General features: G+C 33.6%; 1 protein-coding gene across 4 annotated transcripts in view; it reads right to left on the bottom strand.

Moving 5' to 3' along the window:
* Positions 1-16821, bottom strand: part of AP3B1 (adaptor related protein complex 3 subunit beta 1) — a 275250-nt gene that overhangs the window by 146964 nt on the left and 111465 nt on the right. For all 4 annotated transcript variants that reach the window (XM_027100769.1, XM_027100771.1, XM_027100772.1 and 1 more), the window contains exons 8-12: positions 9263-9418; positions 5612-5709; positions 4039-4093; positions 3881-3952; positions 1818-1880 (exon numbers count right to left, since the gene is read on the bottom strand). In XM_027100769.1, coding sequence (XP_026956570.1) covers positions 1818-1880; positions 3881-3952; positions 4039-4093; positions 5612-5709; positions 9263-9418 — 444 coding nt within the window. The remainder of the gene's footprint in view (positions 1-1817; positions 1881-3880; positions 3953-4038; positions 4094-5611; positions 5710-9262; positions 9419-16821) is intronic.

The raw sequence follows: 16821 nt of genomic DNA, 5'->3' as shown, positions 1-16821 counted from the left end.
ATTGTATACAGAAACAAATTTATTTTTAATAAATATGCATATTTATATACATTATATAAAAATGGAATTTAAAATCCCGTTTTCAATTGAAATTTTAAAAAATGACTCCCAACCTCAAATGACAAGTACCTAATGTAGAATTAACACCACGTTCATCTAACATGCAAAACAGGATATGCATTTAAATGGTGCCTAAATGGCAAATGGAGGAGAAAATCCAAGAATATCTAAAAGACACACGAATTTAGTGAAAATGGTACCAAAACACGATTAAATGCTGAGGAAATAAATTAAACAAATTAAACTCTCTTAGTTCCATGTAGGAAAGATCAACTGTATTTAAAACCATTTCCCAGTTGATTACCTAATTTCCTCAGTTACAAAAAACTGAGTCTTTAGAAAATTTCTCTATTTTCTCAAAGAGTTATGAATAAACTGTACATATCTATGAACATAACCCATAAACAGAGAAATAAGGTAAAATATAGACAGTGATAAAAAAGGATACATGAAGAAAGAATATATTAAAAAGTCTCACTAAACAGTGGACCTTACTAAACATCCTGATATTAAATGAAATGACTAGATCACCAATATCCTGAAACAGGTAAATAATGCCATAAAATTACCTGAGATTCCTTCCCTAAAACCCCAGTAACCCTGACATAAGCAGAAAACAGACAGCAAAAGGACACCCAAACAGATTACACATGATAAGAGGAAAAGCAAAAACTGCAAACACAAAGACAAAAACTTTAAAACAAAGTCAAATTTAAGCAATGTTCTATACCACAGGTTATTAGATAAGAACTTGAGATACTATATTTTCTGGTATGTGAATATAAGATAAGCAGATATCCTAATTTTACAAGGAGTTTTTCTAGAAAAATATATAGCATGAAAGTATAGTAATTCAGTTACAAAATTATAAGGCATGAATATGTTATAATATTCTACTACTCCTGTTAAAAGTGTAAGATCATACAGTTAAAAAGAAATACAATGTCTATATGGCTAAAAAGAAATTTAATGCAGGCATACAGAATGACTATGGCAACAAAATCAGTTGAATCTATAAAAGCTGGGAGTTGACAAAAATTCTGTGATTACTGTGTAGCATGTGGTATACTTTTGCTAAGAAAACTGCTGATGAGATGTAAAACCCGTAATACTGATATGAGGTTTTCTATTACCGTGCTCCACCACTAAGTCTTCAGAGCTAACCCTTTCATCATAAAGGGCATAAGATCCATGAAGTAACTTTTTAGTATTTTGGGGTGATGTGTAGCTGGGAAGCATCTCATCCATCAGCACACATGATTTAAAAAATACAGCAAAACAAAACATTAACAACAATTTAAAAACTCATGATGAGGCCAATTTTAAACCAATTTTTTGGAGCTATACATGAAGCTAAGAAGACAATGTCTAAAACAGTAGTAGGCCAATCAAATAGGGACAACCATGTAAGAAGTGAAGCCATTTTCATGAGAGTATAGCATGGACTACTGATGATGACAGCACAAAAAGACAGAATCCTTACAGTGACTTATTTTCAAACAAGGAGTTATAAACCAGTCTCTCAAATTCTATGATATGAAAACATGAAAGGGACTACCATTTCATTTCCCTTAAATTTTAGATTTGTAGTTAATGTTTATTCTTGAAAATTTATAAATTTATTAGCTGTCAATCTTGCCCCAAATCACTGTTTTATTTATACAATTACACATATCTAAATTGAGAAAGATATATATCTTACTTTAAACTGAACAGATGCTTTAGAAGTTATTGTATAATTAGCACTGTACACAAACCTGAAATTCTCGAAGAAGAGTTGATATGTTGGCTTCATTTGCCAAGTTTGTCAAAATTTCAAGCTATGATAGAAAAAAGAGAAAGTAAACAGGTTAAAACACAAATAAAAAGGATGAATTTAATAAAGGTTATGCATTTAATAGAAAGGTAATTTCTGTTTTTAAAAAAAGTTACACTATTACAAATGGGAGGCATTATACCCTTCAGGTGAACTTTGTCTCCCTACACCTACAAACAGAACAATTATATAGTGCCTAAAAGTAATTACAAAAAAAGAGAATCATACGTCTTCCTTAGCTGTTTGTCCCAACTTTATAATTTATATCTAATTAACCTAAACAACTTAAGGTAGTTTTATTTCTTTTTCTTTTAATTAAATAAAGTTAGAAAACGACTTGCCCTCCGTGTAATACCTCTATATTTCAGATACCAATTATTCCCTTATTTAGTTTTTCTTCATCCTACCATCTCAAATATTTAGACAGTTTAATTCTCTCTTCCAGATTTATAGTTACAAGAAATATGCAATTAAAAGCTCATCTCCAATAGGCTTGCTAAAAATTTTCAGTTTCTACTCATAAAAAAATATTCAATTAATCTGAAGGAAAGCTTCAAAAAGGAAAAAAGGAACAGAAACAGATGGGACAAACAAAACACAAGATGCAGACATAAACACACTCATATCAATAATTACATTAAAAGTAAATGGTCTAATGCTCCAACTAAAAGGCACAGATTGTAGCAGTTCTTTATATATTCCAGAGAGTAGTCAATTTTCAGATATATATACTGGAAATATTTTCTCCTAGATTATGAACTGACTTTTCATTTTATTTTGATGAGAACATTTTAATTTTTTGTACAATTTTAAAAAACAATCTCTAATGTACAGAAAAGGTAAAAACCAGTTTTTATCTGAACCATTTGAGTCCAGAGTCATCAAAATGATACCACATCATCTCCAAACACATCTGTACATATTTTCTACAAACAAGGACACTGTCTTACAGACCACAATACAACCAAGGAAATCAGGAAATTAACACTGATACATCACATCTATGCAATAATAACTTACATTTAAATTTCACTAATTATCTCAACAATGTATAAAAGAAGACTCCAGATCCATACCATACATTGTATTTAGTTGTCTCTTTAGTCTCCTTCAGTCTGAAAGTTTCTCAACCTTTCTTTTGACCTTCACGAAGTGGACACTTTTGATGATTATGAACCAATTATTTTGTAAATTTATCCTTCAATTTGGGTGTGTCTTAGTTTTTCATTTTTTGTTTTTTTGTGATTAAACTCAGTTTCCATGTGAAGAACCAATCATTCCAATATTTACTGAATAGTCTACTAATGAATAGTCCTCACTGGTTTACAACGTCTCCTCTGTTATATGGTACATTTTGATAGGCAGAGATCTGTTTCCAGGCTTCATTTTCTATTCCACTTATTTTTCTATCTAAATATCACACTGTTTTAATCATTATAACTTTATACCCATAACTATATTCTATACTGTAGTTATCATTCCCTGAACACAACACTCTTTCATAATCCCTTGTGTTAGCATAAAATGTGCCTTTCTCCTATACCCAATGCTACAACCTCCCAATCAACTTACCTACCAACAACAAAAAAATTGACGAAATCATGTTGTTCTTTTTAGATCCAATCAAACATCATCTTTTCCACCAGTCTTTTCTAAATATCCCAGAGAATTGGCCCCATCTTTCTCTTTTTCCACAACACTCAATTCAAACCTCTTTATCACTTAAAACACATAGTGCTGAAATTATCTGTTTCCATGTCTGTCTCCTTCACATACTGTGAGTTATTCAAGGTATAGGTAGCATGTCTTAACTTTGTATTATTAGAATGTAGCACAGTAATTAGTATAAAATAATGTAGTTTAAAAAGCATAAAGAAAATCCCTCAATGTCTATTTTAAAAAAAACCCACAGGTCTCCATTTTACAGATGCTAAACCAAAAGTTACAGCAATAGCGTCAAAGTAAACATGCATTAGAGTATCTGAAAAATAAGAGCATGCATACCTTCAGTATCTTGATCATAGTTGGATCGGTTGACCTAACATAAAAACTCTTCAGATAAGGTTCAAACATACCCTAGATTACAAAAATAAATATATAAATACATTTAAGGTACAATGTATTCATTTCTCTCTTGAATTTTGTGTTCACAATGTACATACCTTTCTTTGAATTGACATAGTTGCTATATTCTGTAGGACAATATACTGCACCTCCCTAGAAATTAAAGGAGAATTTTCACTGGGTATATTCTCCAATGAAATATCTTTAAGTAAACAGTACATTAAAGAAAGAAAAATCAGCAATAAGACTCATACTGAGTGGAACTCTTAAATATAATATTGAAAAGTTATTAATAAATCTTAGATATTTATGCCTTCTTTTAAAAATACATTTTCCCTATAAACTATTAAATTAGATTTGATTCATCACGAGGAAGAGTTAAAACAAGTTTTATAATACTGTATTCCTAAGATATAGAGTCAATACAGTAGCTGCTCTGAACACGTGCAAAGAAAGTATTCTTAGGGCTAATGGAACAAACATGACCACAGTGTTAATACAAACTCTTGATTGGAAGGCTCACCATGTGACTCAATTCTGCCCAGAGTGAAAGATATTTTTTAAAAAACCATGTTATTTTACATCCAATTATCTAAGAAATGAACATGGAACTGAATCTGGTATAATGCTTCATGTGAAAGATGCATTCCAGATCCTTCTTTGAACCAGCAATGGAAAACAAAAATTATTGAGCTGTTAAAAGGGAAAGAACGACTACGTATAAAGACAAAGGAAATAGTATCTTACTAAAGAATGGCAAAAGCCAAACTAGGGCTAAAGTTGTGGCACTAAGTTTGAGTATGGATGAAAATAAATATTTATCTTTCTCCTCCCAACTCCAATAGCATAAGTGCTCAATGGAAAAATTTTTTTAAATTTAAAATAACTAATTACTGCAAAATATCCAGGGTAAGATAAATAGCTTGAACAATAGTATTCTTAAATATAGAAAACAAAACAAATGGCAAAATCTTTTTAAACACTGAAAGTATATGCCACAGGAACTCAAAGTTTTCTGAATTGTTGACCTGAACTGCAGAATTATAGAGAGGTAAAATTAAAGAGAAAAGTATTCTGCTATCTATCTATCTATCTATCTACCTACCTACCTACCTGTCTCCAGGAAATGAAAAGAGTATGCATTTCTTTAAAATAAGTAGCTATTAAGAACATAGCTCTTTTCTTAAATAGAACAAACTATAGTAATTAAATATTGTAACTTTACAGGGAGCAGTAATTCTGTCATAAACTACATAATTCAGCATATGTATTGCTTTATATAAAGTCATGTATAATTACACTAAGTCAATCTGATAATACATTTAATATAGTTTTTCAGTGATTCCAGACTTAATAGAACTCCCAAACATTATTATTGTCACAGCTAGAAATATCAAACACTAATACTAGGCTACTGGTAACAGTATGTACTATATGCCAAAAAAATATTTTCAACTTCTTTGGGCTTGAGGTTAAAAAAACCTTCAAAATTTAGCATTAACTTTGAGATCAGTAATCTAAAGGCTTTTATAATAATCCCCTTAAGTATGAAATCTCATTGATAAAATACAGTCAGAGCTGCATGTTAAATGCCTAAGAGACACATTTTATTTGTTCAAACATTACTTTTAAAGTAATACAAAAGAAAACACATAAAAAATCATGTCCTACCTATTGCTACGAAGTAAACGCACTAGTGATTTAGAAATAATGCCAGCTTCCGATTTTGGTGCTATGTGCCAATACAGCTGAGCAACTGCCATAACCACCTAAAAAGTAAAGCAGAGAACAATAAGAACTATAACAGTTTCATACTACAGTTTCAAAGTATATTCTTACATATTATTCCCTTTAACTCCTACAAAATTGCTGTGAAATAAGATGAATATGTTGTTACCCTATGCAGCAGGTTGAATAGTGTTCCCCTAAGAGTATCTACCCTCAGAATGTGACTTTATTTGGAAATAAAGTCTTTGCAGATATTATTGAGGCAATGACCAAGGTGAGATCATACTTGATTGGGGGGCCCTAAATCCAATGTGAGTGTCCTGATCAGAGACAGAAAAGGACACACAGAGAAGAGGCAGTATGAAGATGGAGGCAGAGACTGCACCGAGGCATGTAAGTCAAGTAATGCCGAAGATTGCTGGCAACCACCAGAAGCTAATTTCTCCCTAGAGCCTCCAGGAGGAACCAATCCTGTCGACAACTTGAGTTTTAGACTTCTGGCCTCCTGAAATGTGAGAGAATACATTTCTATTGTTTTAATCCACTCAGTTTTTGGTAATTTGTTACGGCAGCCCTAGGAAGCCAATAAATCCTCAGAAAAGAAAATGAATGTTAAACAAACTACCCAAAGTCTGACAGCCAATACGGCAAGGCTCAACACACACTCCAAATGCCATACTCTTCCTAGTGCTGCTGCTGCTCCGAGACGGAATGAAACCAGACACTTAAAGATAACAGCAGTAAGTAGGTTAAAATTTTTAAAACCAAAAAAGGTCAGTATATTTAAGTTTTAATTAAGGGGACTCTATTAAAACAATTCCTCTAAAACAGCAGCATTTGAAATGATCTTGCTTTTCAAAATGCAGAACCTTAAAAATAGTCTTCGGTTCAAAGCTATTATAGGGGTAATCAGAATTTCTCTGTCATAAAATATAAGAGTACTATGTTTCCCCTACATGTCTCTACACTTAGATCCAGAGATCAAAAGTCCAGACCTCCCACTTGCTGAAAGTATCCAGTTCAGCGTGTGGCAACTGCAGATAGAGAGCTACAGAAATTAATCATCTTACCACCTTTGGTTAGGAAGATATATTAATACTACTTTACTTCTGCTTGAACTATAAAGTTCTAATAAAATATGGCAGGAGTTTTACATATGCCTAAAGAGTATATAGTACCTGAGGGTGCTCGAAACAAAAAGAGTTTCTTCTAAAACTAAGAAACATTTTAAAAAAATAGAGTTACAGGATCCTCAAGTTACTGCTGTATGGTATTTTTGTGTACATTTTTTTAGATGACTGATTTATAGCTTTCAGACATTACTTGGGGATTTGAGGAGTTTAAGGATATCTTATTTCTTCACCTGTGAGCTACAAATACAATTTAATTATACAACAAACTTCTGAATTTAAAATCTTATTAAGAAAAACTCAATTAATGATTGACTTAATCTACAAATAGGTGACAGTCATTTTTTTAAAATATTAAAGCATACAGGTGGCTAGTAAGTATTAGCATATGATAGAAGAGAAAGCTGAAGCTTAATAAACTGTACTTTCTATATGTGTCAATGTTTTTAAGATTCTAGATTCCACTTAGTATGTCATCTGTTCTGATACATTAATTAGGGCACTCCCAAACACAAAAGGGATAAAGGATCTTCTTTTCCCCAATATTTACAAATCTAACAGTTTTTAAATCTCTTCAATACCCCAAATTTGACATTTATAGTCTAATTTGTAAAAGCCATGAGGGAAGCTCCCATAACTCCAAACTCCAAAACAACTAAAAATATACCTCATAGGCCTTCAGCAGTTACATTATGTACGTTCATAAGAAAGTACATCCTATAAGAACTTTTCTATTTCTAACCATTGCTCCTCTATCACCTTACCTAGACTGTCCAAATAGCCTCCCAACAGTGCTTCCAGTATCTCTTATCGCCAATTCAATCTACACAGCACTGACAGACTAAGTTTCCTGAACAAATTCTCAAAGTCTCTCTTGCAAGTTGAGAATAAGGCTAAAAAAAAGAACCTCTATTCACAATTCTTCAAAAGTCAACCTTTATATATATTTAGCATCATCAAATAAGCAGGTTACTAAAAGGTATTGGAACAAAAAATAAACTACCTCTATTTGGTACACAATCAAACAAGTGGGGAACCAAAACATACTGGTACAAAAAGTACAAACTGCCTCTATTTGTTTCACTATTCAAGAACATTTTTCATCAGTGAGTATTTGAACTATAAAACCAATTTCCAAGACAAAGTTAAATTAACAGTGAGTCAATTATAAAGTAGTTTTAGGTGGCAAGTTACAGTACTTAAGTACCACCAGGTCAAGCAAGAGTATACTAAAATATAAGCATATTTTACAACATTAATAAAATAACATATGTGTTATTATTGTACACAGTACTTATGATTTAGAAACTAAGTACTAGGTATTAGATAAAAACTTCCTAAGATAGATATACAAAGCTCTAGGGACCAAATTCTCAAGCATCAGAAAACAAAGGAAACTCTCATTTTCAAAGTTTTTACTACTTGAACAGAACGATTCATTAAGAATTTTTTTTAATTGAAAGAAGTTTAAGAAAATGTTGAATTTGAATTCATCAAGCCTTACATAAAACTTCCAGTTAACAGGAAACACAGGATATAGAAAAGGAAGCAACCAGACAAATCCAGGGGAACATTCTGCAAGACTTGAGAGGTTTAAAAGATGTAACAACCAGACCCAATGCAGCGCAACTGGTTTAGATGAACGAGTTATAAAAGAACTTAAGACAAATTGGTATTAAATGAGATGAAATTTTACTGAAATAGAAATAGAGAACTGACTAGAAAAAAAAACAGGTTAAAAAATACTACGTGTACTATGATTTTTATCTTGGTTTTAAAAATATATATATGTATAGACATACACACATGTGAAATAGGTACATTTATGCAGAAAAAAATCTGGAAAAAACTGCATTAAGATATTATAACAGTGATTTCTGAGTGATGGGAATGTAATGGTTTAATTTTATTAAATTTTGCTAGTCTATTTTCTAATTTTCTACTGTGCACATGTATTCTTCTAAAATAAAAGGGTTATTTAAAATAAAAAGATGTAAACAACAACAACAAACTTAGGACCCAAGTAAGGATGATTTTTAGTTATTCCTACCAGCTAAAATTTTTATATGAGGCATTATGCTAGGTGCTTTTACTATATGTTAGTCTCTTCAAAACTCTTATCAGGTAAATACAAATATTATGGACTGATACCAGATTAAGTACTCACAACAACAATCCAGTAGTAGAGAAATATACACAGTCCTCCAATCAACTGGTAAACATCTTGAACTTATATCTTAGGAAACCAATCAACAAAACCACAAAAAGGAAATGAAGTCCAGTAGGCATACAGCTACCAAACCAAGTAATCCTATTAAAACCTGCTTTTTAGTATATAAACAAAAAAACCAACAAACGCTCCATTAGCACACTCAAAAATAAAGACTTATTTACTGAACTTACATATTTTTAACCACTGTTTGAAAAAATCTGTGAATTATTTCTTATAGTGGTTTTTACATACCGCTGCATTCCTGCTCTGAAGCAAAGGCTTTGTATTCCGAATTAAAAGTCTATGGTCTGGATCCATAGTATATGGCTTCTTCCCTTTGTCAGTCTTTTCCTTCTGTTCTTCATCAGAATCATAGAAATCCTTTTCATTGTCCTCTAGACCATCAGCCTACAGGAAAGAAATCCAATCCCAAGATTAGTTCAGACCCGGGACAGCCCAAATATTACACAAAGAAAACCTTTTTAAAAACACTTACAATAATGATATTTTACTATAGAATACTACTGTTGAGGCAATTTAAAATTATTATGTTACCTATATGGAAGAAAGGCCTTGCTTTTTCTCATATTTTATGACACAGTAACTGTCTTTTAGTGCAATAGATAATACTTTTATATTATATAGGAAACCTCTGAAAATATTAAATTACCATAGAAATACCCACAGCTGCCCAAAGGGAAAACCTAACCATTAAATTCTAACAAAGCCGAGGATATGAGACTACCCAAAACCTGAAAACTGTTTCCATAAATTATCAGTCACTCTGTAACTGAATCAAAGGGTCAGAAGAAAGAAGAAAATTGTTTGGACTGCAACACACATAAAAGAAATCATTAATAAAGTTTGACAGGTTAAAAATTGGTAATTAAGCAAGCAGATCCCTGTGTTGTCAAGACTCAGCTAGAGATTTATGTGTATCCCTGAGAGTTGACTCTATGTTTTTGTTTTGTACTTTTCATTTGAATTCTTTATTATCTCTGTCAATAAAATCAGGCTTATAGGTATTTAGTCCTAAAAATAAATCAACAAACAAACGAAAAAAGCACACAAAGACAATAATATTTAAGTGGATCCAATGCAACTACCATTTAGAGGTAATTTCTGTTAACAAGTACTTGAAACATACTTTCCACTTCTGGGAAGATGGAATAGATATACTTTTTCCTATTCCTCTTGCTAAGTATAACTAGAAACCCAAGACATTACGTATAAAACAAATATAAAAAAGAAAAGACAGAGAAGAAGGACGACTGGATAGGGATCTCAGGATCCAAAGAATGACACAACAGTGAGTTCCCTGGATTTTCATTTTTACCTCATATATCAAAGACTGGGTGGAAGAGAAGTGGGTAACACAGAAAACCAACAAGTATACATGAAACAAACCCTCCAAAAGCCTGTTCTCTGTAGCCAAAGGACCAAGAAAGGGAAATGGAAAGTCTAGCAAGACAGAAAACTTTTTAAGAAAATAACTGCTCTAGTGCAGCCAACACTAGAGAAAAAAAAACATGACCTTACCCCTAACCCCACCAGCAAAAGCTGACATGGAGAGCCTAGATTTCCACCCCTCCCCCCAGGATGTAATAAGAGCCCCGACTTTCCCACTGGGGTGGTATCAGAAAAGGCCAAGATGGAACTGAGACTTTAATCCCCACCAGTTAATGAGGCACCTCCATGGTGGGGAGACCAAGCAGGGAGCTTGGACATCCAAGCCCACCTATCAGTTGAGGTAACTTTATCCCTCCCCACTGGGCTAGTAAAAGAGGATGCTTAGTGGACACTTCTCTCAGGACTTGAAACATCACCAGCCAGTGGTAACAAGGACACAGCACTCTGTGGTGTCAGTGGAAGACACATGTGGAACAGTAATGAGGCACTTCTATACCCCCCAACCAGAAAGCTATCAGGGGAATAATAGTGGGGAGCCAGATCCCGCATTCACCCACAGTAATAATGAGCACAATCTACCTGAGATATCAATGGAGGCTGAGTGGGGAACCAGGATTCCTACCATGACCTGGCAGTAATGAGGTGGCATGCACCCCACCCTTCTCTGCTGGAATGGTGTCAAACAGACCAAGCTAAAACTGAAGGCTTGAATAAGATCCATCATCTCATAATACCCAAAACATCCAGGTTTGGGGAAAAAAAAAAAATCACTCACCATTCCAAGAGCCAGGTAGATCCCAAACTGGATGAAAAGAGATAAACAGTAGATGCCAACACTAAGATGATAGGGATAGTAGAGTTATCTAATAAAGATCTTAAAGCAACCATCATAAAAATGTTTCAGTGAGCAACTAGGAACATCCTTGAAACAAATGAAAACCAGAATGTCTTAGAAAAGAATTATAAAATCTAAACAAAGAAATAGAAGCTATAAAGAAAGACCAACAAGAAAGGTTACAACTGAAAAATACAGGAACCAAAATTAAACAATAAATGGGATCAAAAGCAGTACTGAGAGGACCAGGAAACCATCAGTGAATTAGAACACAGAACAACAGAAATTACCCAATCTGAACAAAAGAGAAAAATGGAGAATGGAATGGAAGACTCATCTGTCTCCTCTCCAAACCCCCAAAAAAGAAATCTTTTTCCATGGAGGAGCTGGTTAGTAGTGATCTTGAAGAGACAGCTGGCAGTGGGCGTCTTGCCAAGAGGAATAAATCTTTCCCCAGAGAGGGAACCAGTTAGTGACCCTGAAGAGTCAGGAAACAAGACGGTCCCCAAGAAATCGAGGAAATTCTCTTCCAAGGAGGAGCCACTCAGCAGTGGACCTGAAGAGGCTGCTGCCAGCAGGAGCAGCAGCTCCAAGAAAAAGAAAAAGCTCCGAAAGCTGTCCCAGGAAAATTAGAATGGACATTTCCCTAGTGGGGCATAATTGCAGAGATATTTCCCAACCCATCCCCCATAGTCCAATAAAAATTTAAAAAAAAATACACGGAGGACAAAGATAAGGGGGAAAAAAAAAAGAACTTCAGGGACCTGTGGAACTATAACAAAACAGCTAAAATATCCTATCATCTGAACCCTGGAAAGATTCAGATGGTGGGTGGGGCTTAAAGAGTACTCCAAGAAATAATGGCTGAAAAATTCCTAAATTTGGCAAAAGACCTAAAAGTACAGATGGAATAAAGTGAGTAAATCCTAAACAGGATAAACCCAAAGAAATACAAAACAAGACATATAAGTCAAACTTCTGAAAACTAAAGAGATGAAGAAAAAGATCTGGAAAGCAGCATTACAGAAAGGACACTTGAGAGGATGAGGTAATGGATCAGGGAGTGTCAGTGACAAGGATGAAAATGCAGGATAGATTTAAGAACTACTTAGAAGCTGAAGTCAACAGGATGCTGTGACTGAACGTGAAGAACAACATCGGGGCACTTAACAAGGATGCCCCCATTCCCAGCCTGGATGACAAAGCAGATGATGATACTACCAGTCAAGATAATCTTGTCTGGGAGTATCTCTCTTTTCCAAGGCTGCCTGCTAAACAAAAATCCTTAAAAGATAGTCCAGAACAAAACCTATCTATGCCATTACACAGAAGAGCAGAAAAAATGAGAAAAACGCATGAAGGATTATCTCCCAAGTGTTTATTTTGTTCATGACTGATCTGCCCCTATTCTTCAAAGTGAACCTTCTTTTTATAATTAACAATTTCCCCCAGCAAAAAAAATTTATAATTTGTGATCTCTAATCATTTTTCCTTCAACATGGCATAGCATTTTTTTAAAAAAACATTTATATAGCTAGGTACAGAGTTCTTAGGGTTGACAACAAAAGCACAGCCCATAAAAGAGAACACTGATAAATTGGATTTCATCAAAATTAAAAACTCCTGTTCCATTAAAAAAAAAAAAACCTCTTAAGAGGAAGAAAAAAACAAATTACACATTGGCAGAAAATATATGCAACTACATATGAAACAAGGGGCTAGTATCTAGAATATAAAGACCACTCCCAAAACTCAACATTTAAAAAAACAATTCAGTTTAAAAAAGGGCAAAAGGTATTCTTACGGACTGAACTGTGTATCCCCTAAAATTCACATGTTGAAGCCTCAATGCGACCATATGCTAAAGTTGGGACCTTCAAGGTTAAATCAGATTATATCAGTGGTTCCCTAATCCAATACAACTGGCATCCTTATAAGAAGAGAGAAAGGCATATGAGAACACAGCAAGAAGGCAGCCATCTGCAAGCCAAGGAGAGGAGCCTTGGGAGAAACCAAACCTGCTAACACCTTGACCTTGCACTTCTAGCCTCCTGGAGGAATTGTGACAAACTATGAGAAATAAATTTCTGTTTATTTAACCAGCCTGTGGTATTTTGTTATGGCAGCTCTAGCAAACTAATACAGACATCAATAAACGATTAAAGGAGATATACAAATGGCAAACAAAGCACATGAAAAGATAATCAGCTTCATTAACTAATAGGGAAATGCAAATTAAAACCACAGCACGGTGGTTTTGTTATGGCATACATATCAGAATGGCTCTCATCTAAAATTAAACTTAAAAATAGTGACACCACCAAATGATAGTAAGGAAGTCCAGGAAAAGGATCATTCATATGCTGGTGGTGAATGTAAAAGGTTACAGTCATTCCGGCAGGTTGTCAGTCTCTTACAGAACTAAACCTGTATTCACCATACAACCCAAAAATTGCACTCTTGGGCATTTATCATGGGGAAATGGAAATTCTCACAAAGATCTCTACACAAAATATTCATAGCAGTGTTATTCCTATTAGCCAAAATGGAAACAACACAGATGTCCTTCAATGGATGAATGGTTAAACAATTGGTTAAGCAAATGGTTAAACATCTATGCCATGGAATACCATTCAGAAATAAAAAGAAACAAACGACTGATACACACAATGCTGATTAATCTCCAGAGAAGTACACTGAGCTTGAGAGAGCAAAATTAATCCTAAAAGGTTACATATTGTATGATTCCATTTATATAGCATTCTTGAAATGACAAAATTATAGAGATGGAGAAGAAATGAGTGGTTACCAGGGGTTAAGGGGGAGCAGGGTTAAGCACAGGGAAGAAAACGGGTTTAACTATAAAATGGTAACATGAAGGATACTTGTGATAGAAATGTTCTGAATCATGATTGTATCAACGTCAATATCAAGGTTGGAATACCTTACTATAGTTTTGCAAGATGTCACCACTGGAGGAAAATGAATAAAGGTTACACCAGATCTCTCTATATTATTTCTTACAACTGCATATGAATCTACTGTTATCTTAAAAGAGAACATTAAATAAAATTAAGGAGAAAAAAAATCAGTAAATCACTTGAAAGAAATTTGCATATATTTATTGTTAGATAACAATAAAATAAATTATTTAAATTGTTATAGGTTAATATCACTTAATGAATTATGTTTTCCTTGTTAAGTGCTTACAGTTAGGATACAATCTTTGCTTAAATATCACTGAAAATACTTTTTATCAAAAAATATGACCTTTAGTTTTCTTAGAAGTAAGCATAATATTATCTGAGTGTTTTTTAAATCCACAATAAAAACAAAATCTTAAGAAATTCTCCAAACAAAAGAAACTCACCAAATTTATGTTTTGAAAACAAAAGGCACTTTAAAAGTAATACCCATATTTAAAAGTAAACTATAAATTATAACATTTATCATCTTCTCTGAATACACAATTCAAAACAAATTACTTGTCTCTTAGTGCTTAAAAAAAAAAAAAAAAAAAGGACTATAACTGAGACATACTTTTCTATCAAGGCCAGACTTGAGGGTCTTTCTCCTTTATGGAGTTTCAGACTAAACTCATTCTATTAAGTGCACTAATAAACCAATAAAATGATACACAAATAATCTCATTCTTTAAGCATAAGCACTCACCTACAATCTTTACTGAATGTTAATCAAACAAATGTTCAAAATATACCTAAAACTGGTATATGATGAAACGGCTGTATTAACACAGCACTTTCCAGTTCTCCTTCTCTGACACTTTATTAAAGTTCAATTACATTATTTTAATAAATATTTGTATTGTTTATTTTACTGTACAAGTATTTAGGATTATGGTAGTAATTAGAGTAAAAAGATTATAAAGGAGTATTTTTTTCATTAGTATCTTTCCCACATCCAAAGATTTTACAAAGCTATTAAGTAAAACTTCTACAGATTAATGCTTCATGATATGTTTTATTAAAGATCTGTAAATTAATTCTTAACATTTAACATTAAATAAATTAGTATAATTTACTAAAATGAAAGGGATTCTTTGAAACAGTACAAAGTTTTAACAACAGGATTATTGGATAACAAACACGAAGAACATGTTGCTTAATACCTAAAATAATTATTGATATCAATTATTATTTCAAAGTATATTCCCCTCAAAAGAAACTTTCTCTTATACTTTTTATGAAATTTCAATTTGGTTCTATTGCTATGAGAACATCATGGCATGGCTTTTTAGATCTGGCTGCTAATTACTAACTGTATATATACACCAACAGCATAATTCCTTTAGTTTGAATTAAAAGGAAAAAAATTTAAGGACTGATGTTTTCATGAGGTTAATGAAACAAAAGAGATGAGGCTTCCACACAGGATGGGAGCCAATCTCCAATAACTTTATATCTGAATCTGTGTCACTGCTAGCTGTTTTCTCAGGTTTTCAACCGACAGGAACAGACATTGGCCAAAACAGAATGGAAGCTGGATGCAAACAGCCAGAATGGGTAATACTAGGTCATGCCAGTTCACTATCAGGGTTGCCTCTATGACCATGTTAAATTACCTGACCTCCCCTTGTCTTAATTTACTCATTTGTAAAATGGAATAAAAGCAGTATCTATATCATGAAAGTGTTCATAAAGATTGATTAGTTTAGTGAAGGTTATATAAGCCCTTAGTGCCTAGTGCATATTAAACACTCAAATAATAGCTATTACTATTGCTTTTATTATTAAATTTTTTCTAGAAACTATTACCTCACCGTAAATCAAATATCCCTAGATGCCAAATATGAAGAAAAATGTCCCCCTAAAATTATCCCTCAGAAAAGAAACTACCTCATATTTGAGAATTTACAAAAATATCATGAGGCTTTTGTACAACTTCTTCATTTTGAACCAAAATGTACTGTCTGGGGAACTCATTACACTGAAACAACTTTAATCAATGCCAGTTATAGATGCTTAAAAGAAGTCACAAACTCCAATGACACAATGTCATTAAAAGTAAGACTTGAGGGGGCTTCCCTGGTGGCGCAGTGGTTAAGAATCCGCCTGCCAATGCAGGAGACACAGGTTCGAGCCCTGGTACAGGAAGATCCCACATGCCGCGGAGCAACTGAGCCTGTGCACCACAACTACTGAGCCTGCGCTCTAGAGCCCGCCAGCCACAACTACTGAAGGCTGCACACCTAGAGCCCATGCCCCGCAACAAGAGAAGCCACCGCAGTGAGAAGCACGTGCACCGCAATGAAGAGTAGCCCCCGCTCGGCGCAACTACAAAATGCCTGCGCACAGCAACGAAGACCCAACGCAGCCAAAAATAAATACATACATACATACATAAATTTTAAAAAAAAAAAGTAAGACTTGAAAGATTACTTTTTAAAAACACGTAATACAGGATTACAGAGTTCTGCTTCTAGAAATAAGCAAATTGGAATAACCCTTATAGCGAGCTAGGGAAGAAAAAATGAAACACACCTGTTTGAAGGCACTGAAAAGTTAAAAGAACAGTGATGAATTATGCAGGCAAGATCCAGAAGAAG

This window comes from Aethalodelphis obliquidens, unplaced genomic scaffold (genome assembly GCF_003676395.1).
Source record: "Aethalodelphis obliquidens isolate GAN/ISIS:26980383/991018 unplaced genomic scaffold, ASM367639v1 scaffold4, whole genome shotgun sequence".
NCBI lineage: Eukaryota > Metazoa > Chordata > Mammalia > Artiodactyla > Delphinidae > Aethalodelphis > Aethalodelphis obliquidens.
Note: the sequence above shows the minus strand (reverse complement) of the source record. Positions and strands in the feature narration are given on the sequence as shown.